Source organism: Desmodus rotundus, chromosome 5, assembly GCF_022682495.2.
Source record: "Desmodus rotundus isolate HL8 chromosome 5, HLdesRot8A.1, whole genome shotgun sequence".
Taxonomy (NCBI): Eukaryota; Metazoa; Chordata; class Mammalia; order Chiroptera; family Phyllostomidae; genus Desmodus; species Desmodus rotundus.
Window position 1 is genome coordinate 127,933,634 of NC_071391.1, and position 27,383 is coordinate 127,961,016.

At 37.1% G+C, this 27,383-nt stretch overlaps 1 protein-coding gene across 26 annotated transcripts in view; it reads right to left on the bottom strand.

Annotated features, from left to right (window-relative positions):
* NRXN1 (neurexin 1) overlaps positions 1–27,383 on the bottom strand; it is a 1,071,808-nt gene that overhangs the window by 107,291 nt on the left and 937,134 nt on the right. For 15 of the 26 annotated variants that reach the window (XM_045189457.3, XM_045189449.3, XM_045189448.3 and 12 more), the window contains 2 exons: positions 25,128–25,217; positions 23,441–23,760 (listed from right to left, as the gene is read on the bottom strand). In XM_045189457.3, coding sequence (XP_045045392.1) covers positions 23,441–23,760; positions 25,128–25,217 — 410 coding nt within the window. The remainder of the gene's footprint in view (positions 1–23,440; positions 23,761–25,127; positions 25,218–27,383) is intronic. The other 11 variants (XM_024552822.4, XM_024552821.4, XM_045189458.3 and 8 more) reach the window with 1 other exon arrangement.

A 27,383-nucleotide genomic window follows, 5' to 3' on the forward strand; every position in this document is an offset into this window, starting at 1 on the left:
TATGTGTCTTTTTACACTATTAATCTTGATGTATTTTTGAAGAATTTAACATATTTTTAATCAAGCAGAATGAGTTATAAGTGGAATCCAAAGGGATATCACAAATGACTATTTCTCTAAATTACCCTATTCATTAAAGTGGAATGTTTTTGTTAATTTTTTTTCTTATCCATATCCATCTTTACTAAAATTCAGCATTTATCAGTATAAATTAACAAAATTTAACTTCCTTAGCCATATTTTGAGTTCCTTTCTTTCAGTATAAGGTATAGTCACTTTGCCACTCACAAAGTACAGAATTTAGAAATCTTTTAACTCAGTGAGGATGAGAAGAATGAACAAATATAATTTTTCCAAGTCTCCAGTTGTTTGAGACTAATTGCTTGCTCCTCCATGTACCTAATTGTGTACGGAGAAAATATCAATGCCGAAGAAAGAGCGATGCCATTTGTTTCACCCAAATACATCAGAGAAAATGACCAAGTGCTACTAAGTGCTAGAAATGTGTCACAAAAGATCCTCCATGTCTGCATCATTTTAGGATTGTTTGGAAGTTCAGTCCTTTTAGTAACAAGTATTGAAAGATAAAAATCTAGTTCCCAGTACTTAATTCACCACTTACAGATGAAGCCTTCTTATTGGAGAACATGCTTTCTGGTCTTTGTAGTTTCTAATGAATGTCCCTAGCCTTCCTTAACATACTAATTCTAATAGAATGAAAGATACAATTGCCCCCTACCCAACTCTAAAGAAATGAATGAATACATCATCCTTTGTAACAGGTGGACTGTGTTAAAAAAAATTCAATATAGGGCTTAAAAAAGAGATAATATCTACATTCAATTTGAAAATTCCCTTTGGAGAATAATAAAAATGATAAATAGCTATTCACTGTGACTAGCCATCTATTATTATTAGGAAGAATATTATTTCTTAATATGCTGAAAGTCTGATGATATGGGCCAGAGATAAAAAAGCACCTTTTTTTTTCATTTGTAACAAGTATTATCTTGTTCATTCCGTACATAAATTAGAATTGAGATTTTCTTCGGGTCTCCTGGAGGATAGGAAATTGACCTGAAACTTTCTCTATTGTAATACTACTAGAATTAATTAGGTGGCAGTACTCAAGATTGATTGGAAACAAGACCAGCTGGGAGATTGTCTTACCAACATTCAAAGTAGAGAAATAGTGTAATGGTGGGAGAAATAGAAAGGGTATTCAATTTTAGAGATTTGACAAAATAAGTATGGTTAGGTCACTTAGGTTAAATTTGTACATTCTAGTAATGTACACTAAGTTTCCAATTGGAGAGCTTGAGTTTGTTTCAAGTTTAGAGTGTGCTATGGACTTGTTTCCACCCCAAATCCTGTGTTAAAACCCTAAACCCCAATGTGACTGAATTTGGAGATAGGGCCTTTAAAGGTAATTAAGGTTAATGAGGCCATAAGGGTGGGGCCCTAATGCTATAAGACTATCAGCCTTATAGGGAAAAGGAAGAGAGTAATCTTTCTTTCCTCATGTTCAGGCACCTTGGAATGGCCATCTGAAGACAAGGAGAAGCCAGCCATGTACAAACCAGGAAGAATGCTCTCACCAGAAACCAAGTCAACAACCACTATGATCTTGGACTTCCCAGCATCCAGAACCATGAGAAAATACATTTCTGGAAGGGGAGAACCAAGATGGTGGTGTAGGTAGACACACTGCGCCTCCTCTCACAACCAGAACTAACAGAAAATCAAACAGCAAGGAAATCTGACACCAAGGAAATAAAAAATAAACATTCATCCAGACCGGTAGGAGGGGTGGAGACGGGCAGCCGGGGTGGAGAGGACTCGCATTGCCATGGTGGGACCGAGACTGGCGGAGTGTGGGACTAACGGGGCAGGCAGTCTGAACACTGGCAGACCCTGTGGCCCCACATTCGCGCAGATAAACCAAGAGGGCCGGACTCAGAGTGGCAGAGATCGGGGCGGGCAGAGCGGCGGGTAGCACCCCGCGGCCCCACATTCGCGCACAGATAAACCGGAAAAACGGAGGGGAGCAAAGCAGACCTTGCAACCCAGGGCTCCAGCGCGGGGAAATAAAGCCTCAAACCTCTGATTGAAAACACCCGTGGGGGTTGGGGTGGCAGCAGGAGAGACTCCCAGCCTCACAGGAGAGGTCATTGGAGAGACCCATAGGGGCCTGGGGCGTGCACAGGCCCACCCACTCAGGAACCAGCACCAGAGGGGCCCAGTTTGATTGTGGGTAGCAGAGTGAAAGACTGAGGTCTGGTGGAGAATGGAGTGGGTGCCATTGCTCCCTCTCAGCCCCTCCCCCACGTACAGCATCACAGCGCAGCGACCAGCATTACCCCGCCCTGGGGAACACCTAAGGCTCCGCCCCTTAAAGTAACAGACGCTCCAAGACAAAATAAAAAAGGCCCAAATGACAGAACACTTCAAAGCTCCAGAAGAAATACAACTAAGCGAGGAAGAGATAGCCAACCTATGGGATGCACAGTTCAAAACACTGGTTATCAAGATGCTCACAGAATTGGTTGAATGGGTTCGAAAACCAGATGAAAAAATGAAGCCTATGCTAAGAGAAACAAAGGAAAATGTACAGGGAACCAATAGTGATGCAAAGGAAACTGGGACTCAAATCAACGGTGTGGACCAGAAGGAAGAAAGAAACACCCAACCAGAAAAGAATGAAGCAACAAGAATTCGGAAAAATGAGGAGAGGCTTAGGAACCTCCAGGACATCTTGAAACGTTCCAACATCCGAATTATAGGGGTGCCAGAAGGAGAAGAGGAAGAACAAAAAATTGAAAACTTATTTGAACAAATAATGAAGGAGAACTTCCCTCATCTGGCAAAGGAAATACACTTCCAGGAAGTCCAGGAAGCTCAGGGAGTCCCAAAGAAGCTGGACCCAAGGAGGAACACACCAAGGCACATCATAATTACATTACCCAAGATTAAAGAGAAGGAGAGAATCTTAGAAGCAGCAAGAGAAAAGGAGACAGTTACCTACAAAGGAGTTCCCATAAGACTGTCAGCTGATTTCTCCAAAGAGACCTTACAGGCAAGAAGGGGCTGGAAAGAAGTATTCCAAGTCATGAAAGGCAAGGACCTACATACAAGATTACTGTATCCAGCAAAGCTATCTTTTAGAATGGAAGGGAAGATAAAGTGCTTCTCAGATAAGGTCAAGTTAAAGGAGTTCATCATCACCAAGCCCTTATTATATGAAATGTTAAAGGGAGTTACCTAAGAAAAAGAAGATAAAAAATAGGAACAGTAAAAATGACAGCAAACTCACAGTTATTAACAACCACACCTAAAACAAAAACAAGAGCAAACTAGGCAAACAACTAGAACAGGAACAGAACCACAGAAATGGAGATCACATGAAGGGTTATCAATAGGGGATTGGGAGGGGGAGAGAGGGGGGAAAGGTACAGAGAATAAGTAGCATAGATGATAGGTGGAAAATAGGCAGGGGGAGGGTAAGAATGGTGTAGGAAATGTAGAAGCCAAAGAACTTATAAGTATGACCCATGGACATGAACTATAGGGGGGGAATGTGGGAGGGAGGGGGTGGGCAGGATGGAGTGGAGTGAGGGGGGTGGGAAATGGGACAACTGTAATAGCATAATCAATAAATATATTTAAAAAGAAAGAAAATACATTTCTGTTGTTTAAGCCACTTAGTTTGTAGTATTTTGTTATAATAGCTAGAGCAGACTGGTACAAAGTGGAATCACAAATTCTCACAAATTTTGCTATATTCTTACTACAGAAAGGCTGAGTTCATTCCAAACTGACATATTTTTGCCTCAGGTGAAGGTATTTGTTTCTATAGTAGTGCCCTATTTTAGTAGATATAACTTTAAAGTGACTTCAGACTTCTCTAACTGGGTTTCATGGGTCGAATTCAGGAAACACTCAAATTGCATGCAAACCTCTGTGTACAGTTTCCTGGGGAGATAGTTTGTGTTTTTATTCTTATTAATAAAGAGTTGTGTCCCCCAAAATGAATACAGGTGGCAGAGACTGTGTGGAGCTACCAGGGAGGTTCTGTGAAGTCAAAGATGGGGCTTCAATTCACAATGGAAATAAGCAATTCAGTGAAATTATTATCTAATATTGGATATTTTAAATGAACATTTGCTGGTAACTAAACCTGTTAATGAAGACCTTATACCTCCTATTTTCAAGGAAATTACTACCTACTTTGCTTTTCTAATTTTGTTCTTTAGAGTGTTTACCATTATCTAGTAGATAACATAATTTGTTTATGCATTTTGCTTATATTTTTCTTTGCTCACTAAAATTTAGACACCCTCAGGGGAAGGATTTTCATCCACTGTGTCCACTGCTGTTTCCACACTGCCTACCTAGAATATTATTGAAAGTATAGTAACAGCTTCACAAATATTTACTTAGTAAATAAATAAAAATAATGTAAATACTTGAATATGGTTATGCATATTGTTCACAACCATATAAAGCCTATACCTCAACTATTTGCATAATACTCCATTTTCTTTCTAAAAATGTGTTTTCTTTGTTGATTTACCTGAATGCTATTCTGAAGTCCACTTAGCAGAGGTGACTGGCCTGCAGTAGAATGTAATTCAAAACTAGAATTCATTATTTTAAATTAAGATTAAAAGCTTGGTTCTACTTGTCTTAAATATAGTTAAAGCCACATGCCTTTCTTATATTTTCTTCTTCCATTTCATCACAGAACAATGGGCATGTGTTGCCAAAATGAGAACACTTTATTGACTGCACATCTCAGGAAGAAACGAACTTGGTTATTTGCAATAAGAAGGCTACACTTGGGGAAGTTAAATCATGAGTTTGGGTAATTTCCAAAAATACATCTTTTTAGCTTTGTGAAGTTTTCCCTGATATCTGCATTTGACTATCAGTGTTTCTACTATCCTAGGATTTCATACCGCTTGAATCAAGGTATCATATTGTCTTAGCCAGTTCAGGCTGCTACAACGAAGAACCACAGACTCGGTGGCTTATCAACAACAGAAGTTTATTTCTTGCGGTTCTGGAGGCTAGAGTTCCAAGATCAGAGTGCCAGCATGGTCGAGTTCCGGTGAGAGTCCTCTGCAGGTTGCGGACTGTTGATGACTCATTGTATCTTCACCTGGTGGAGAGCAGACGGAAGGAGGAAGCAAGCTCTCCTGTGACTCTCTTAGGGGCACTCATCTCGTTCACGGGGGCTCCCCTCTTATGACTTCCTCTAATCCTTATTACCTCCTAAAGGCCACATTTCTTAATGCCACTTTGCAGGGAGGGTTTCAACATATGAATTTTGGTGGAACATAAACGTTCAGTCCATAACATATTTTCTAACTTTAACTACCTGGATTTTCCTTCTTACTTAGAGCTTTACTCTCTCTACCCATTTACTGGAAAAGGACTATTCTTTTTGTTTCTTAAAAAATGTTTTTAGATTGAGAATAAAAAGCACCTGTTAACTTCTGCCAGCTATTTATGCAGATTTTATAGGAATATTAACGTGAATTAAAAGTAAAACTCTGGAGATAGACTGAAATCGAAATAATATTGTTATCCTTAGAGAGGAAAAACAATGAATGACCTTTTGGGAAGTTTTGACATCTCTTTAGCCTATGGTTTAAATAAGGACAATTATGATACTTGCATAGCATATTCTAATAGAAAAATAACCTAAAATGTAAACTTGAGATAAATGTGTAGGCGTGTGGGTTTATGTACAGAGGAGACACAGAAACAGAGACTGTGACAAGTGTATCGGTCAAGATCGTGCAAGATTATACATGTATCTCAAAAGAGATTCATGTACTTTGCAACAGAGTGATCTTTGAATAATGTGACCTTTGACCATCAAAGTTTGCTGATTAACATCTATAAGGAGAAAATGGGGGAAAAGCTCACAGCAGCACCCACGGGGTATGGAACACACAAACTAGCTGTTGCCACACAGAATGTGCCCAGGAACAAATGGGTAACATAACCTGTGTGTGAGAGACTGTCTCCAGAGGAGGGTGGATAGAATGCATATAGGTAGTTTTACTATTGTTAACCCAAATTTTTCAAATTTTGATAAATCTGTGTATGCATTTGTCTGTCTTCGTTTGACTTTTCAGTTATTCAAATATATGTCACAACATGATTTTATCGTTTGCTATTCTGGAATATAGATATTAAACCAGTTCATACTCCTTACATTGTGATCAATTACAATCATGGGCACAACTCCTGTAATTCCTCTCCTTGAATCTGGACTTTGTGACTTGCTTTGTGACTTGCTTTGCAAATGCAGCAGAAACAATGTTAGTTAGGCAAGCTCTGAGCCCAGGCCTCAAGCAGTTTTGCACAGTTGCACTGTCATTCTTGGAATTCTGTGTTAAGATGGAGGTTGACACACGGGGAGCACATATAAGCTGTCCGCAGACACCTTAGATCAGCCAGTCCCTAGCCTGTCTGGGAGCTGATCATCCATGAGCCAGGCCAAGTGAGATCAGCCAAGCCCTGCCCAGCTCAGAAAAACCACCCAGTTGAGCTCAGCGCAAATTGCAGAATCACAGAATCACAGAATCATGAGCTAAATAAATGTTTTCAAGTGATTAAGTTTTGGGGTAGTTTGCAATAGAGTAAAAACTAATTGACACACAAAATAAACTGGAAACTTAAAAGGGGGGTTAGTTTTAATCCAATTTACATAAGGACAAACAGTTAACTTTGAAATGATAAACAAAAAATAGGTAATGATAACTATACAAGGCTATTAAATGTTATATATGGTTAGATTTAAGTGTAAAATTTCTCTTTTTTGCTCTTTATTTGCATTAGACTCTGAGTTTCTTTTTAGCAAAACAAGCAGTAATTTTGCTTTAATTATCATTGGAATTAATGTGCAAGTGATTCTCAAGTCAAGCTGAAATGTTCGAATACAGCTAATAACAAAAATCCTCCTCTTTTCCAACACTATTCTAATATCTCCCTAATATTTCTGTTCCTTATGCTCTGGAACAAATTGAATTGGACCAGGACAAAACTATATCTAGCTTTTCATTTTGGCTTTTCTCCATTGGTGAATAGAGGGTTATGAAATCAGAAATATAAGGCCATTTTCTTCTGAGATTTCATTAAAGATAAGATATTAGAGAGATTGAAGGCTATTTTGCTGGCTTCTAACCATCAGAAATGAAAGACAATAAAATCATGTAAAAGGACTCAGGCCTTATCAACCACGGAGTCATTTAGAATTTTTGTGATTGTTCTTTGAGCCCAAATGATTATTGCTAAACTCAGTCAAACTGGGAAGAGTAAAAGGTTCTTCAGCATACTCAAATACTCAAGAAACTGCTTCAGCAGGTTAAACTAATGGGGCAAAAGACTGGGAAGCTCAGAATTCAAAAATGGCAAGAACCATATATTGATCTCAGAATCTGTTAAAAGTTAAAAGCCAGATTAACTGTGGGCAGAGACAGTCCTCTTCATCTGTCATTTGAATGTTGAACGAAGTTACTAAAAAGGCAGAAGGCATTCTTTTCAGCTTAGTGACTAATGGCAGTACCAAACCATCTGAATTCCTCAAGTCATAGTTTTAATTTTAATGTCCGGTTCAAATTGGGGAGGAATAGATATTTTTAATGTTTCTCCTTCCTGAGGCCACACAAAAATAAAAGCTAGAACAAAAGTGTGTTGTAAAATCCTTAACAGAGAAGAAAAAATCTACGGAGTCAACAAAGTCAAGAGATTTCCAAAGAAATTTCTAGTGGAAGATAAAAATGGATGAAAGAGGGTTATGAGTGAAATAAGAAAAAACAAAAACAGTTTAGACTAATATGGACAGAGATACATGGGAAAGTCATCAGGAGCCAACCTGAAGATCTGAAAGATTAGCAGAAAATATACATAAAAGTCATACCAGTTGATTTATCCTACTCTGTGACTGTGTGCGGGCCTCTGAGGCGGTGCCTAGAGACCCACCGCTTCGGGCAGTCAGGCCCTTGTGTAATTTCCTCCCCTTGGATGTGGGCTAGATTAAGAGCAGCCACGATGGAATATCACTTCCAAGATTAGGTTATAAAAAATCTACGGCTCCCATCCTAAGAGTCTAAGGCTCCCCTCTCTGTCTTTTCCCCTTCCCATCCCATTTCTCTCAGATCACTTGTCCTGGGGGAAGCCAGCTGCCAGCATTCATAAGGCAGGCCTGTGCCCACATGTGAAAGAACAAGGCCTGTCAACAGACATGTAAGTGAACTTGAGATTGGATTCCCATTCTCCAGTCAAACCTTCAAATTGAGAAATTTGTTTCAGGCTTGGTCCACAGTTGAATCCAGCTCTACATGGGACTCTGAGCTAAAGGCGCCCAGCTAAGCTTCACCTAAATTCACTTAACCCACACAAACTATGATAATATAAATGTGTGTTATTTAAATTGCAAGTTGTGGGATAATTTGTTACACAGCCATAGATAATTAATATAACCACCTAAAATATAGGACAGAATAGCTTTTTCTTTTCTTTCTTTTTTCCAACCTCAAAGCAAAAATAAAGTAACAAACAAAAATCTAGATAATTCTTCTCTTAAAAGCAAAGGAATTGTCCAAGGGAAGATAAGACCCTTCCTATGACTGTTCTCTTCGTTCCGGCATTAAAATGTGTGCTCCATGTCTGCTCTCTCTGAAAAAGGAAAAAAAAGCCTTGCTGCTCAGACTACTTTCAGCCTGAACAGGGTCTCCCATCATGCTCTAGAACAACCGGTACAGACTAGTGCTGGAGAACAAGCACAGACAGATGTGTGAAGGGAAAAAGGGAAGGTTTAATAGAATTGAAAGTATGATTGGAATGTAAAGTAATAAACCAATCAAGGCAAAGGGAGCAATGCAAGAAAAAAAAAAAGACATTGAAGAATGTCTAGAAAAATGAAACTAGGAGACAAGAATAGTCCAAGTATGAAGCAAAATAAAATGCCCTGGTTTTGAGCAATTGATAGGATGAAAGAGAATCTCTTTCACCTTGATCCTAATATTGGACTTATGAGGGAAAAAAAGGTAATCATAATACATAGTTGAGGATGGCACTGGACTATAATTACATAGGAATAGTGATCTAAGTGCTCTATTGTTTTTTCAAATGTAGACTCCCCATAGATAAAATCTGGAAAGTTTGGTTGTAGTCGCCAGACAGAATGTTAAAGTTAACATCCCTGGAAATGTAGTGATATGCTAAGATGTAGAACAATGAAAGCTAGAGGAACCTGTAGGAGTACAGTATCTCCATCTTAGTAATGTGGATACTCAACAGAGGTTGTTGTAAATCAACAGAATGTGAAATAGAGATGTAAACATACTATTCAAAGTGACAAAAACAACCACTAGTCCCCCTCCTCCGTGGTTTTGCTTTCCACGGTTTCAGTTACCAACAGTCAACCCAGGTCTAAAAACATTCACTGAAAAAGTCCAGAAGTAAGCAAGTCATGAGTTTTAAATCACATATCAGTCTGAGTAGGGTGATGAAATCATGTGCTCTCCTGCTCCCTTGCACCAGGGACGGGAATCATCCCTTTGCCCGGTGCATCCAAGCTGTGCTGTACGCACTACTCCCTGGGTGGTGTGTACAGTAGTCTTCTGGGTTATCAGAGCTACTGTCACGGTACAGCAGTACTTTTGTTCAGGTAGCCCTCATTTTACTTAATAATGGCCTCAAAGCCATAACTTTTATTACAATATATTATTATAATTGCACTATTTTATCATTGTGTTAATCTCCTATTGTGCCTAATTTATAACTTAAATTTTATCATAGGTATGTATGTGTAGTAAAAAAAAACATTGTATGTACAGGACTCAGTACTATCCATGGTTTCAGGCATCCACTGTGGGTCTTGGAACATACCTTCTGCAGAAAAAGGGGAACTCATGTATTAAATGTGTATGCGTGTGTATGAATGAAATTCAGAGAAGAATGGGAAAAGGAAGGGATTAAGGCCAGGGGCTGATCTTTGTTTTCATACTGGAGATTGCATAAATATTATATAAAAGGGATAAATGGAGATATAAGCATGTTATTTAGGATATAAAACTAATAGCCTCCAAAATTCTGAAAAGATACCATCTTTGGGGGAAAATACTAGGATCGGAGAGGAAATGGATTTGGGGGATTGTTGCTCTTCATAGATGCTATGTTCTAAGTCAAACTGATTTGTTTTCATGAGCTTGTATTAGCTTAATAAAAATAATTTAACAATTATCTCCACTTGTTTTGTATACTTGCAACAAAGCATAAATGTGATTTTTGCCAGCATCCTGCTATTAGCCTCAGACTTACTATAAAAGAACAGGTTATAATTAATGTTATTATTTGCAATTTGAGGTACCACTTATTTAAACATATTGTATTTTCAAATAACCAAGAGAGCAGGAATAAATGTGTCTGACATTTCCTAGGCTCTGTCTAGATTCACCTATCATCAGGAATTCACTCCACTACCCAAACTTCATTTAACTCTGAGCCAATTAGTGTATACCAGCATGTCCCTCTAATCTCTTCTGTTACTGCTCTATTCTTTGTACTCAGCTCCCATTTTAGTTGCCTACAAAAAATATCACAGTTTTTCCAAGCTTAATCTTGGCAATGACTATTTTTTCAAAACACTTTACACTCTCCCCAGTTCTAACTGGTTTCCAGCAAGAGTCAAGGTCAAAATAGCAAGCCATGTCCAGTTTTTCAGGAAGCCCTGTCAAGAGTCTCTGGTGCAAAGTGGGTCTGGGATGGGTCTCATATAATCAGGCCTCCTCATTGTTTTCCTAGATATTTTCACCTGCTTATTCAACTAGCCAGAGCTAACTAGAGATATCAAAAAAAAAAAAATCACAGAGGCTATATGAAAATGTGGGAACTCAACTCTTGAAGGTGGTCCAAACTACTTGCACAATTCTCGTGATCTGCCTCCCCAGGCAGCAGTGGGAGCAGTCAGCTCTGCGTACGTATAGCATGCACAGCTCTGCTGTAGAAAATTTCATACCAATAATAAATCTAACTAAAAAGTCAGCCTGGTTTTTACTTTTATAATGTGTCAGCAATTCCACATTATGCCAGTGATAAAATATTACCCCAAAGAGAGGACCATGAGCACTGCCCCTCCCCACCTGGATAAACCACCATAATCCCAAAATAATGAGACTCTACTGAACCCCTGGAAAAGTGTTTTGACCCACAAACCTACAGCCTGCTAGGCAAAATTGTACTGCTGTATACCCTGCTGCTTCCCATCGTGGGGACAACCATGGATACTTCCATCCTGGACTTAATGTAAATGTCAACAGTACAAATTGAAATGAGAATGTTGCCTCCTGCATATCATATCCATACATTTTGCTTACATAAGTATGCATATAATTTTTAAAAAACAACTATATTTAAAAACTGTTTTTAATCTGCATGTGAAGGAAACAAATTCTTTATTTCCTTCTTATACATACCATCTTTTTTCTCAGCAAATATTGATCAATCCAGGAAATTTCAAGACTAGGCAACACACAGTGTTTATCTCAGCACTGGAATATGCACCTGTGTGTTCACCAACTTATTTATTTATAAACTATTTCCTAAGTGTCCACTTTGCACAGAGTACCATGGGAGGTGCTGAGCATGCACAGATTCATAAGGCGTAGGTCTTGACTTCAAAGCACTTGTCAAAAAAGAAAACTAAAGTGAAGGTTATAAGCTCTGATAGATAATTGTACATATAATTATTTATCTAAATGACTTTTTATCTATCTCTTCAAAGTGCTATGAAAACAGGAAATGCATTATGCTTACGGTTCTTTGGGAAAGCTTCAAGGAAAATGCAAGGTTTAAAATTAGCCTGTACCATTAACATTAGCAAAGCTTTAGAATTTTACAAAGGTAGAGCTAATTATTAATCAGATCACAGGGAAAGTTGCAGCATAGGAAAAGGGGAGGGAGCAGGGCACGTCTGGCCCAGGGGACAACTGAAAGTGGGACATGGCATTTTGTGTTTAAGGAGTATGAGTTCTTTGTTGCTACCACACCAATGACACGTTGCAGACTAGGTGCTTTACACTTTCTCCTTTTTGTCTTTTTCTGAATCAAATTTCTAAATACTGCAGAATGCAAGCTTACAATGACAAGAGTATGTAAGACAATGAGGCAATTGAATAAAATATGGACAACTTCAGTTACAAATCTAATAAAACTATCTGAAACTACAATAAAAATTCTTAGTTTGGATAGAGGAAAGCTATCAGTTCATACAGAAGTGGGTCATTTGGGGTCCTGTAATGTCTTATCCACCATCCTGTTATTATGGGTTGCATGTTGTCTCTGTCTGGAATTACTGCTAAAGGCCAGTGACTGCTGTGCATGGAAAAGTCAGAGGTAGGAATGTCACCACGAAATTTGAAAGAATCTTGATGAATCCTTTCCATTTCTGAAATGTGGACATTAGAATCAAAGGTCTTCCCTTTAGTGGAATGTGAATATTTTCTATTTCCTATAGAAAGAAATTGATATTCCCCTTGGCTCTAGGGACATGAGTACCTATCCTGTTTTCTGGCTGTGTGTAAAGCCTTTTGATACATATTCAGGGATAACTGCTGTAGAAGCAAGTTAAGAGGTATAAGAAATATGAAGATAAATTTCCCTCAGTTGTTCCAGGGCCAAAGTTTTACTGCTGAATTTCCAATGCTGGGCTATATGTAACAAGGATCTCAGAATAACAATGGTATGGCAGATAGACAACTCATGTGGTTAGCCTGGCAGTATTTTGAGGAATCCACAGTTGAATATATGTGTTACCTACTCCTTGGATACCACTGGGCAAGTTCAGACCCATTCTTTTATCTGAGATTTGGATCATCATGTGTGAACCTGCCATGCCTACAGTGGGGTCTAGCACATGGGAAGAAGAAAGAAAAAAAGGAAGAAAAAAGAGAAAAGGAAAAAGAATAGTGGCAGAGTGGGGACAGGAATACTAAGGAAGGAAAAATTGACCACCTACTATGTGCCAGACACTACACTAAGACCTTACCTATGCAAGTTTAGGTGATACTCCCCAAAATATCTGTCATCAAGACAAACATAATTCTAAAATTCCCATCATCATTGGCTCATATTTCACTCCATGCAATATTCCAACACGGATGCTCAGACTTGTAACGAAGAGTGCTGAGGCCTCCTCAACGGCACCGTATTTACTCCCTATAAAGATGAAGACCATCCAGCTCCCCTCACATGGCTCTCAGGGAGCCTCCATTTCCTGCTTGAGAGGAAACTCCTAAAAGAGGACAAAAGGGGCTGGGGCACCCTCTAACCTATCAAATGTGCCGATTGGATGAGAACATCTGTTTTAGAAGAAGCTTTGCCCAGAATGTGGGTAATTCCAGACTGAGGGTAGTGTCTAGCACTTTGTCAACAGGCGGGGCACGTGAAATAATAAAAGCGTGTTGCTTCAATATGCTTGTTGTTAAAAAGGGACTAAATTGTCTTTCTTCCTTCAAATTAGTTTCTGAGTTTCAGTTGTGTCATTGTTGCTGTTAATAATAGACTACACATCTGTGGTGTACAAAAGCTTGCTATTGTTGATTTAAGGGCCTTTATAGTTTATGTATGGATGCACTAATAATCTAAATGTCTGAGAAATGGTTCTTGTTATAAAACTCTAAATCACTAGATACTTCACCGTTACTCTGAAGAATACAATATCTTGAAAAGTGCATTTTATGTGTTAGATACACAAAAGATATTTGCTAATTTGTAATTTCAAGTAAAAGTATTGTGTATTTACAGGGAACATACACCATGGTTGAAAAAATGCTTACCGACAGACATACATACATATCCACGGCGATGTTTTCTTAACTTTCATTTGGAATGCTTACTGGGGACACCATTGGCTAACACTCGTGTTAGTTCTCTGCTTGGAATCTTATAGCAAGAGATAGTGATAATGAGAATTCAGTGAAAGCTATTTGGTAAGTGTTGTATAAAGGCAGATGAATTTGCTAAACCTTCTCTTGAGGTTCCAGCTTAGTGATGTTAATATATTTTTATTGTTGGGGAACTTTTCAGTAATGTTAGCAGATAAGAAAATCTAATGTAACTTTTAGATGATAAAAATGTAAGAAATTATAAAGATTTAAATTTAATCTTGACTTATTATCTTACTGTCTTACATATATCAGCAAAGAAAAAAGACAAGCATTGTTAACACACGTACATACACACACCCTTACATGCACAATTATCTTTTTTAAATTCTCAGATGATTTGCTTCCCCCTTTCCCTTAAACAAGATTATTGCATGCAAAAGAGGAATCAATCAATAGGCATAACGCAAACATACCTATGTAATTGAAAACCATAGTTTCACAAAATATTATGGCACAAATCATTTGTAGTACTGATCAAAACTAAGGCAAGAAAAAAAAGCTATATTCTTCCTACTTACACATTAACTCATTATTTATAAATAGCTAGTACTTTGTCCTACAACTGAGACCAGAAATATCAAGAAGCTGCCAGCCTTTCTAGTCCTATCAGAGAAAATACCCACTGAAAACACTTTCCAATGCATAAAACAACCCCACAGCAAATAATTATTTGGCCAAAATGTCAGTAGTACCAAGAAACTTCACAAACCACTTTTGACACATTCGATCAGTCACAGCACCTTCTCCATACACTGTACAAATCTTTTCTTGCATTTCAGTTGTGTTTTTACCTTTCTTGAAATAATAAAGCATAATATGCCAAAAATATTGTATATCTTCTTCCATCTTGAATGTTAAAATGACTACACAAAAATTCACCAGTTTTGATATGTTTTGTTTTAATGCACACTGATATGACAGCTGTCATAATACAACCCAACAAAATTGTTTTCAGTGGAGTTAAAGACAACTAAGCCCTACTAGAGCCATTGTACAGAAAAAAAACTAAACAAACTTTCTGGCCAACCCAATATTTTTCCACTGCTAATAAAGATTATAGCACAAAAGAGATTACAACAAGAATCACAAACCCAATTTAGTCCAGCTCACAGCTGGAAGTATTTGATGTTTTCAATACCCAAGTGGAAAAAGGAGCACATCATAAAATTTTAAGCTCTTTAATGAAAACATGTTATCAAGGACAGTTATAAGAAATCATATTTGCAGGGTTCAGTACCATACTGTGGATGAGCTTCTGCCTGAGAACAGCTGGGAAATAGGTATAGGAAATCCGTGAACTGTTCAGTCAATAGCCATTTTAGATTGGGTGTGCTGGTGGTGGGAGGTGAAATAAAATAACGTAGGGCATGAGGATCAGTAGACAGTTCTTCATTGTGCAGCGTATTTAGTGTTCACGGCCCTCTCCACTATGTGCCAAAGACAACCCTCCCCTTGAATCATCATTGTCATCCCACCTCCTCCTCCCACAGACGTTTTCTAGGCCAATGGTGCTGCCTTCCCGCAGAGAACACCTCATTCCATGGAGACTTCAGCTCCTTATATGCCACACAATTGATGCTTTGATTTAGAAACATTAATTCAGAGCTAGTAATCATTTGCATAATGATTACATGTGTCAGACACTTATTTCTTCATATTTTAGGATGAACTGTATGAAATTTCCATATTTTTGGTAATAAAAGATTGTTAAAAAGCAGTCCTTTTATATAGTTCACCTAGCACATGGACTCATTTAATCATCATAACAGCTGATGAAGCCATAATCCCCATTTTATACATGGGAAACAAAGATATTGAGAGGCTAAGTAACCTAGGGTCACACAGGCAGCCTGTGGGAAAAGTGAGGCTGAGACTTAGGTAGGCATCCTGGCTTCTGGAGTCAATGCCCTTGACCATTACAACACACTGCCCATAACACCCCATGCCAGTGTTGCTTCTTCAGATGGTCAGCTCCCAGAAAGCAGAATCGGACTGGAAGAGATTGGGAAGAGAATGAAAGAGGGAGATAGGTAGGTGAAGAAAGGAAAGAGCTTTCCCTGCCGAGGACACAGATGTGAAAGGACATGACCTCTAGAAGTAGCTGTAATTAGTTTATTGGATAGGGGGAAAAAGAATCGCTAGACCTTGTAGGGAGGCAGACAGATCAGCTGTGAAAGATGGACTGTGATGATCATTCAAGGAAGCTGCGCTTCATCCTCAATACCTGGGTGTATCAAGGAAGGGAACGCCTTGACCGTATTTGGATTTTTGACACCCGGGTGGAGATCACCTTGGGCTAGTTAAGAATATGAGAAGACAAGAAGTGACAAGATTCTAAACAGAGGCCATATTGAAGGGCAGAGGACCAGATCACCTCCAAGTACCCTGTAAAGAAGTTGGCTGCATAGCTTTGGGTGAGTTATTTGGTGTCCATGCCTCAATTTTCTCATGTGTAGAATAAGAATAGTAATACCAAGCTGCACTTCATTTTTATCTCACACACATACGTATATTAAAATTTGATAACATTACTGATATACTTCAAGTATACTTCTTGTGTCTGTAAGACCACAGAGGGCAGAGAATGTGTAGTTCTTTCCTCCACTCTGGCCTCTGGCAGTTCTGCTCCTACACAGCCTGTGGGCCAGAAACCATTTCCCTGCACCTGGCTGGGTCCCTGCAGTGAAGTTCCTTCTCACTGTGACTCTGCATGACTGTACAGGGTGCAGAGCAGGGGAGGAGTGTCGACAAAGTTTGGGGTTTGCCTGACAGGTAACATGAGCCAGAATCTTCATCGGAAAGTCTGGGACCCAGGGCACCCAGGTGCTTCTCATCCCAGGACTCCGCTGCTGGCCTGCAGAACTCCCAAGATCCTGAGAGACTGGGCTTCCTCTGGGAAAAGTGGTCTCAGCAGCAGCTCTGGTGCCTGTTTCCCCCATTCTTTGAGCTGCCTTTGGCACTCAGAGCATCCCAGCCCAGCCTCACCCTGCTCTTCCATCGGGACACACCCTTACTGCTGCCAGATGCCTGAAGCCACACAGTGCACCCCAAGGGCTCCAACTGTGCCCTGTCTGCCTTCCTGGGAACCACACACTCCACCACTCAGACCAGGCCCTGGCCCCAGCCTGAGAGTGTCCTTCATGTAAACAAACAAACAAACAAACAAATAAATCTTGGTGTCACTTTTGTTCTTTTCCCTGCTTTCTAGTTCCCTAAGATAGCAGTGAGTTGCTACTGGCATTATCCATGCTGGGTGTGGTCGTGCTGGATCAGAGAATAAGCCTGAACTTCAATATGCCAATGTTCTATTATGATTGATGCCTATGTAACTAACGATCTATGCATGTCTATTCAAAAAGGATTCCCATTTCATCATTTCATGACTACCCTGGCCCCCCTTACTTTTTTTTTTCCTATATCACTTGACATTCCATCTAGTTTTGATGTTTATTGTCCAGCTTTTCCAACTAGAATGTAAGCTTTGCACAGAAAAGTTTAATCTTGTTCAGTGCTACATTTCCAGAGACTAGAACATCAACCCATATATAGTAAGTTCTCAGCAAACATGTTTTAAATGGATGGATGATGGACAAATAAATGGGTGGATGGATGGCTGGATATATTTGGATAGAACTAGCCTTGTCTAAAGGCATCTCGAAACCAAGGTGGTATCCACGATTAGTGAATACATCTACTGAAAACTTTAGATACCAAGAACAATATACTGAGCAGGAGAATTTCCTTAAAATAAACTCTTTAAAATGTATACATACTGGTCCTTTTGCTTACAAGCAATGAGGAAGAATATACCTTCTAAATAACAATTGCTTACCTACATTTAAAATGACAATGACTTAAACTTTTCTTACTCAGCACCATTAGTTTCAGAAGACTATGTCTTTGTATATATATTGTAAAATCTATACCCAAATGTTTTTCTTCCCAATATGCACAATTTGCTATAAAAATGTACATTAATTTAAGTGAATTTGGCAGAATGATTGGATGAGGAAAAATAAAATTAATTATTCATATCATCACTATTTTAAAATGCAGAGTGGTTATCAGAACAAACATAACTATAAGTAATGCAATGATTTTTTAAAATAATGAAGCCACTGCTAAGGTTAATTAATATTTGTAATAAAAATAAAATTTTGTTCTTTGAAGTTATAAAACACATTTTGTTGATTTTAAATATTTTTCATGGGGATATTTGTGCACTCTGTTTACATTTTTAAAACAAATTTTATTAATTTTTCATTCATATATCCAAATCTGCCAGGACGCAGTAGCAGCATCCAATATATTCAAATGCTCTTCTTGCTTAAGTGCTAGTTGGGTTTCTTGTGGGAACATTCCATGCGAATGAAATGCCGTTGACTTCTGTGGGACATTGCATATGTGAAATACACATGTCTCCAACAACCTAGCGATGTTCTTAAATACTCAGTACTTCCTTATCCTGAGTAGGTTTGCTAACTCCACTCTGAAGAAAAAAGAAAGAGCCTCACTGGAACCACAGACTTGTTGCAATATTCAGGATCCGACACAATAACACCCCTTTTTTATTACAAAATCGTAAGCATGTAATTCTTTAACATAACAATATCACACTCAAGCACACCATGTGACATTTTAGGTGAAATATTCAAGTTAAAACTATAACTTATTACACCCATATTATTATCCTACCAGCCACACTGAAGCAGGCGTTACTTCTGCTGGACCCTGTATTTCACTCATATTTACTGATTTGGCCCCATTCCATAGTTTAATATCCTAATAACAGTTGCAAACATAGTCTCTCCAGTGAAGAACTAGGCTCTCTCAAAGCCTTCTTCTCTCCTTTTACTTCAGATTTTTGAAATGAGATGGAAAGAAGATGAAAGGAACCTATAGATTCCCGAAAGCAGGTAAAGATGCCACAGTGAGTTTCTGCGTGGAATGCAGAGGCAGGGCTTCACTATTTAGTATTCTTATGAAGCATCGTTTTCTTGCAAAGATAGATTTGTGTATGCTGTACAAGGAGAATGCAATGTAATTTATAGATTAAAATGGGATGCTTTTGAGAGTCAGAAAGGAATACTATTAATAATAATTATACTGGGATAGCAGGTACACATGAGGGAGATACGGGCCAACTGAGAGGTATGGCCACCCTGTGTAAAAGTCAAGGATAAAATCTATGCTTCATTAAATAATCATCAGGAGACATAATTAAGAGCATCATTATGAGAGACAATGAAATTTTAGAGCTCGGTAGAAGAGTTTCCCAGTCCAATCCACTGATTGTAGTGGGCTAGCAGGCCAAAGTACAGCAAGGTTAACTGAGCTACTTGTCCAAGTTACACAACACGGTAGTGACTGTGTTGAAAGTGGAAACCAGTTCTCCTTGTTCACTGTTTTTCCCATTATACTGCACTCCCATGAAGCAAAAGGCATTACAATGGATCCATATTCTCTTGGGGGTGTCCAACCTGTGGCCCATGGGCCACATGGGGCACAGGATGGCTATGAATGTGACCCAACACAAAATCATACATTTACTTAAAGCCTTTTTTTGTGTGCTCAGTTTTTCGCTCAGTTTGGTATCAGTTTTTGTTAGTGTTTGTGTATTTAATGTGTGGCCCAAGACAACTCTTCTTCTTCCACGATGGCCCAGAGAAGCCAAAAGGTTGGACACCCCTGCAAGTCTAGAGTATGTATATAGCTTGTAAAATATTCCTAAAGAAAAGAGCCTGAAAGATCACAAAATGTAATACAAAGCCTAGGCCAGAAGTGACGTCACCATCTTGATCTTCAAACAAACCACAGCTCCACTTGCCTTTCTTTACAGAGTGGCAACCAAAGGGAGTGAATGTTGCCCTTTGCATGTTGGCCTACTTTTACTCAGTTGTGTTAAGCTCACTATACGTCCCTAAAACAGTGCCAGATTACTCAGAAAATGAGTGATCATTTAACAGCCAAAAGCCTTGCTTGAAATTTCTGCCTTTGTCCCCAAGAAGCTCTCAGCATCCTAACAATCTTTATATGATCAAATATTTGCAAATAGTCACTTTCTGAGATTGGCATTATAGGAAATTTGTCTTTTATGAGATAGACGTGCCTTATAGAAACCTTTAGATATTAAATATTCTAAGCAAAACAAATTTTATAAATTTTATGTATCCATATAAAGGTATTATTAATATTGTTGTATTCACATTTAAAAAGCCATTTAATCACAAAGGTTGGTAAATGTACTCTGTAAGTTCATGATATAAATCATGCCTTTTAAAGTAAATATCAGTCTGAAAATTGTTCATTATTCAGAGAAGAGAAACTTTTCCTTTTAAAGATTTTTACTTTTCAGTGGCGATGTAAACAAGATCTTAGGGGATGACATTTTGATGAATACTATTTTATATTCTATGACTCTGTGAAAACTGAAAATACATTTCTCTCCTACTACTTGCCCTGCAGGATGGCTGAACAAACCTCATCTCATCTATTTGAAATGAATCCAATTTAATTCTGCTTGACCAAAAACCTGTTTCCATAGTTCTAAAACATGCAATCACCCCAAGGTACATTGCCGTTGCAGCTAAAGTGGCTCAGTATTATCACTGAGGAAAATACACTTTGATTGAGAAAACAGTCCAGGATCGTTTTTGAAAAATAAAATGACCCTTCTTGGTACTCAATTTAGTAAGGCAGTTGATAAAAAGCACATGGAGATGCCACTACAGACATGGTTAAAGGAAGATGCTTCATCCAACCTGCAGAAATGGGTCAAAGGTTACACACAGTCCTGTAATTAGCATTGCAAATCATTTAAACTTCCAAGATTTTGACAATTCTAAGAAACAAATACTTGAAATTCTACATGTATCAATTATCTCGATAGTTGAAGGACAATTTAAAAATCAATTGTGAGGTAAAGAAAATTTGTAACAAATTATTCTGTTACTTAAAAATATAGAATTTCCTTTCCTTTGAGTTTCCTCCACCCCCATACACACATTGCCTGTAATCACATATCACTATAAAAAAGAAAATTTTAAAAACTATTAGCCCAATCTTAAGATACTGTCACTATAATTGAATATTTATAACATATTAATCTAAATTATGTAATTACTGAATTTGGTCTGTTAAAAATCTAAAAATTTAACATGTCTATTTTTTAATGAACCTAGTAATCTTTTATTTAAGTCAATAACACCTCAAATGAACCAAGTAATTACTAATTGATTAGATTCTTTATCTCTATAAACCATTGAGGTTTTTAAACATGTAATATCTTATAATAAAAGAGATCCTCTTAATTGGCAATTAATGGAAAGTTAACTGTTCTTCTTTTACATTAATTAATATTAGAAAATCCCTAAGTTTTTCTTTCTTCTTTATAGGTGTTTAGCTTGCAAATGAAATAGCTATTTTGCACATTTTCTTTAAAAACATCATTTCTTAATACATAGCAGTTACTAATTGGTAAAATATACAAAAAGAAAGCTGATTATTTTTTCCTTATTTGGGGATACATCTGGTTTACCAAGGAACTTAGGCAAGTGTAAGTTCATTAATGATGAGACAAGACTACTGACAAAGATATCTGGCTCTTGCAAATCTTATTCATGGATACACTTCCCACTCTGATTATCCCAGAATGTGCTCTTCTGATTTTATTTAAAAGAAATAATCTATCAGTTGCTCTGTGTTTCATTTCTTCTGTGTCTGATTCACCTTAACTTGATTATTGTTAAATAAACATTAAACCAAAAACTACCATAACTAATCACCAGTGAAGTATTAGAAAAGAACATCAAATGGAGCTGTTAGACACATAGAAATCTGCCTAAAGTCACAGGTCTTTATCCAAGGGGCTAAGTGTTATTATCAACAGTCTTTTAACCCCAAGCAAGCTAGAGAAAAGCAACAAAATGGTTACATTCTAAGCACACATTCTTACTAAAGTGTATATTCCGTAAGGGCAGGGGCTTTTGTCTTTTGTTGCTAATGTATCCCCAGTGCCAAAACAGTGCATGGAACATGTAGAGTGATTAATAAATATCTATTGATAAACATCCTATTAGACCGTCATTTCAGTTTGTGGCTGAGTTCAGGGAGAGACAGAGACAGAGAGAGAACGAACGAATGAATATGAATGAAAGCCGCACATAGGTACATGTATCCATCGCTACATTTAAAGAATTTACAGAATTTACAATTTTTTAATTATTTTATTCCTCCCACCTCTTCCTCTCAAAGTAAAAATCAGAATCTATTTTCTTCTTTCTCTGGTAAACTTAGGTTAATTAGTAGATAGGGTGCTGATACAACAGAATTCACGTTCTTTTACTCTCTAATTCTGACACTTGGTCTGTTTCAAACATTTGAAATAAAAGCAATTTAAAAACTAATTGTTATTCTTGCATCTTTAGAATATGGGTTTCTAGAAAACTAATGTATTTGGAAAAGCTTTCTATGGCACCTACCAAAAACACTATTAAAAACAAAACAATAGAATCAATTTTGAACCAAGGAGAACATAAACTTGTGAAAGAATTAACAGCAGAATAGCTACAATGGCAGCAAATGTCAATAGGAATGTAACAGCATTTAACAGCATTTCAACGGCGTTCTGATAGCTTTTCCTCAAATGTAAGCTCTATGAAGCAGGTAGTTTTTTTTTTTTCTTGTTCTTCAATGACGTAATGCCAATATCTAAACCAATGCCTGATACATGTTAGGTAATCAATAAGTATATCTTGATTGCATTAATATACTTCCAAGTTGTATAAATTCAACATTTAAATATCTCATTTTCAAAATTTATGGAGATAAGATTGAACGATAAGCTCATTAAAGTAGATTGCAGGTGAGGGCAGTTAGCCACATATCATACAGAATATGTTAGTCCAAGACAGTTTTTAAGTACTATACTTTGAGTCTTTGTCCTCAAATAAACTAACCGTGCATTTTCCTTATAGACAGTAATAAAGTGAACCTAGCATTCACCGTCAGAGCCACAGGCCTACCAACTCAAAACTCTGAGACTTCCAAATACAATAGATGTTTTCCAGGCAACTGCTCAATTTTGTTTTCATTTTATTTTGATGAATGTGAGCTTGAACAAACAAGGCCTTTCATATACTTCATTAATTTACTTGTTCATTTAACTTAGAAAGGGAAAATCCTACATAATTAGCAGACAATCCCTTTAGCTTGAGCTAGACTAAGATTACTGAATCGAGACCATCGCCAACCAGTGATCAAACCAACACAAAGCAATTTATAACGGTCCACAAATCTCAAGTCCCAGCATATACACATTTCACAGTTAAACTGAGTGCATTATATTAAGCCAGTCTCAAAGGAAGCCATAATGCCTGAGATCAGAAACAACCATGCTTTAGAAAAAAACACCTATGAAGAAAAACCCACCTTCATAATCACAGGTCCACAATGAAGGAATGAAATTTCACACTCACCTGGCTAATGGGTTCTTTCGTGGGGGGCTTTCCTCTCCTGGCTGTGCTAGTGGCCAGGGTCGTGGTGGTCTCCATGATTGACGTGGACATCTCTGACTGCATGGCAGTGGCTGTCGACTCAGTTGTCATAGAGGAAGGCACTTCACCAACCAGTCTCACATTCCCCACTATGGCGATGTTGGCATCATTTTCGGCTGCCATATTCAGAACTTTCAAGCCATTGTAGTAAAGCCCAGAGAGCTGGCCCTGGAAGGGCTGGCCCTGCTCTTTCCCGCCAATTATTATGGTTGCTTGGCTATTGAAGATTGTGAGCTGACGCCCTGTAAAAATAATATTACATACATGCAAAAATGTTGATTGTGAACTCTACATTCTACAAAGGATGACAAAACAGATCTTTCATGGGGTGGATAATGAGAGCAATAAACTATAAGAGAGCTATTTGACTCATAATTCATTGCTGATAAATGAGGTGTCCATGAAATGCATAATCATTGGCAAATTCTTGTAAATTCTCAACTTAGTGTAAATGTAGTGTTTTTGCTAAAAGACCAATCAAAGATACATATTGTAAATCAATTTTTCACAGATCCCTTTCCCTTTTACCTCAAGGTTTTATACTATTGGTGTCTTAAGTCTAAATTGTTAAGTTAAAAAATGTGATATAGCTAACATTTCAAGTATTTGTCCTTCTAAAATTACCACTGGTAGAAACTAATCTATAGCAGCTGATATCTAAGTTTAAATTTTTGGTAAAAATTTCATAACTCACTTAATGGCCACAGGTATCTGTATGCTATTCTTTAGAAATGTTTATTTTTTTTGAAGGCAATAGTTCATTGCTATTTGAATTATTCTATTTTTCCGGCAATCACACTGAAAAGAAATGCATGGTTTACACTGAGCATGTCAGAGACAAAAAAATTCCAAAAATATTTTTTTCTGATTGGCTTTCAGCAAGTCTATTAAAACAAAACAGAATGAAAAAAAAATAGCTTCAGATGTAAAAAGCGGCTTCAGGAATGATACACAAACCAATGGAGAAATTATGGCTCATTTCCATCAAATAGCAAACCTCAGCAACAGTCCCAATATCATCACATTGAGTATCCAGTTTTAGCAGATTGTTCTCTGCTCATAAAAAGCATGCACACAACTTTAAGTTCACTTTTAATTAGGGCTTGATCCCAAATGCTCTTAGAAGGTTGCAAACGTTAAAGGGACTTCATTTTGACCGGCAATCCATATTGCCCACTATTTAAGATGCCTAGAGTTTAAACCAAGAGTTTTTTTTTTCAGGACCATAATAAAGATATCAGAACTACATATATTTTAGTTAATAATTTAGAGGCTGGAACATGTAATATAATCTATGAATGATTTATCATTTTGGGTTAATGCTTGCTATGAGTACCTTCATAGATTGAGTTAGTGGATTATATTTAACAGTCCCTTTAACCTTAAATTAACAGGGTAAGATTATTAAACAGCTGGTACGTCTAAAAATGTATAGAAATTATTATACAAGGTATGCAAATATTACTATCTACATTTTACTGTTTTAAATTTGTTTTTAATTTAGTTTTACGGAAAATTTATTTTTTATGTTTATTAGTGTTACAATGAAGTACTACTTGGTTATGTTCAAATTATTTTTTTATTTGAAGTTTTAATCAATGTTTTTTACCTTTGTCGAGTAGCCATTCATCAACTACTCGACCAAGTCGATATGGAATTCGCTGTCTAGCAATCGCCAGGCGCTCGTTATCATTGTTTCCTTTAAAGTTTAAAGAGACATTTCATTGGTTAAAATCTGTAAGGTCAAAGGTTAAAAGTTAATACTTAAAGCTTGAGCTATACAGTTGCCACATGATTTTTTGAAATTTGGAATTTTAAAAAGTTCTACCTAGAACATTTCATGTTTCAGACTTGTCATTCATTCATTTATTTTATTTTAGCAAACAAAATTATTCCTATGTTAATTGAAAATTAGAAGTCTGCATTTGAGCTAGGTTATTAAACTTATGTTATAGACAGACCCAAACAACCAATTTAAACAGCATATAATAGCTTTACAAAAAATGACCATTGATCTCAGGGTTTTGTCTTTTTGATGTTTCTTATTAACTAGTTAAACATGTTCAGGTGAAACAGGTTTAAGTTTTCAAAATACATTCAACCTCTTATTCCAGATTAGTAATTTATGAACACCAAGCTTAATACCATCTTTGGCACACTGAAGCTTCTAAGATAGGCCTAGCATACTTTATGTCCTAGTCAGAAAATAGAAATTCGCATTCATCTCATTTAAGGAAACCAAAGTGTCTGAATGGTTCTCATATATTCCATACAAATTAGTTTATGAATCACTTGGAAATCACAAGAGACTATATCTTGCATCATCCAAATGAGTTGTTATAGGAAAAGGCTTTGACAAAAGTGACTTTGAGTGTCCTTTAGTTTAATTTAAAGCTTAACATGCTGAAATACATGACAATTTGAAAAAAATTATTCTACGTATGTTTTTATATACTCAAATATGTGCTTTTATATTAAGCTATTCTAAAGAAGGCATGAGAGCTTAAGGAACGAATCTAAGCCACAGCCGGTGGCCCTATGCATAGATATAAACTAAGTGTGAGCCTTGCTTCTCTGAACAATAATTTTCTGATAGAAACACAGTTTAAATTGACCATGAATAATTCTTGGAAATAGATAAGTGTATTCTTGATCTAAAGCTCTTGGAAAGAATCTCTGCTGCCACCTCAGTGCTTAATCATGTATACTGCAAAAAGCCTTTTTATTCCATAAAATTAACTAACATGGAATTTTAAGCTAAGACATTTTCTCAATAGCTCAGACAAGGACTCAGTGGTGAAATAAACAACTGGTAGTAATGCCCACAGAAAAAAGCTGGAGCATTTGGCTAAGGAACGTAATAGAAATAAACTTTCCTCATATTTGGAATAATTTGCAAGTGCTTTCTTGGACTAGTCTCATTAAACACTATACTTATCACAATAAAGCCATCATTATATTGATTAGTGACACACTTTTAGACAATAGAAAAAAATTATCATTTAGACCTTACGAATTTGTCCTTTGTATATATAGCTAAAAATATTTCATATATTAGTATTTGATTAAAATGTAAATATCAAAGCAGAACCAAATATAAAGTTTAATAAAAATATTTATATGTATTTCTCTGTGTTGTGCAAGTATTAAATGGTTATAAAGTAATATTTTATCTTGTGGAAACATATTTTGGTATATTAATAATGAAAAAACAAGGATACAAATAACCTAAATTCCAAGCCTATCTTCATTTTTTAAAGGTATGCAGAATTTGTGTTCTTTTTTTGTGTACTAACATGCACATATATTTGGAAAGTATACTAAAATTTAATACTGCTTATCTTAAGGCAATGTGATTATTAATGAGTATGTGATTTTGGCTTACATGTGTTTGATGTAATAAACATGTTTATGTGCATAATTTGAAAAGTAAACATGATATATTTTTCAAAAATGCATCCCCTTTGCTGTATAGACTTTTGGTTGGTGAACACTCACTTCCATTCACACAGTTATCACTTGCCTGATGATTTTATAATTAGGTGTCTCTTCATTGTTTTGTTCTGTTTTGTCATTCCAAAGTGTTCCCATCATCATCATTATTCCCTCAGACACCACCCAGATCTAGACCGACAGTCACCTCTTGCCCAATTACTATTCCAGTGTACTAATAGAGCTCTCTGCATCCTCCTGGCATAAAATCCCACCCGTGTTCTATATGCTGGCCGGCATCTAATCATGCCACCTGTCTAACCCTTTCCCTCGCCTTCGAGATAAAATGTTAAGTCTGTCAGGAGGTTTAGGAGGGCTCCATGTCATGGTGTCCTCCCACCTCCCCTGCCCCATTTCATGGCTGAAAGTGCCT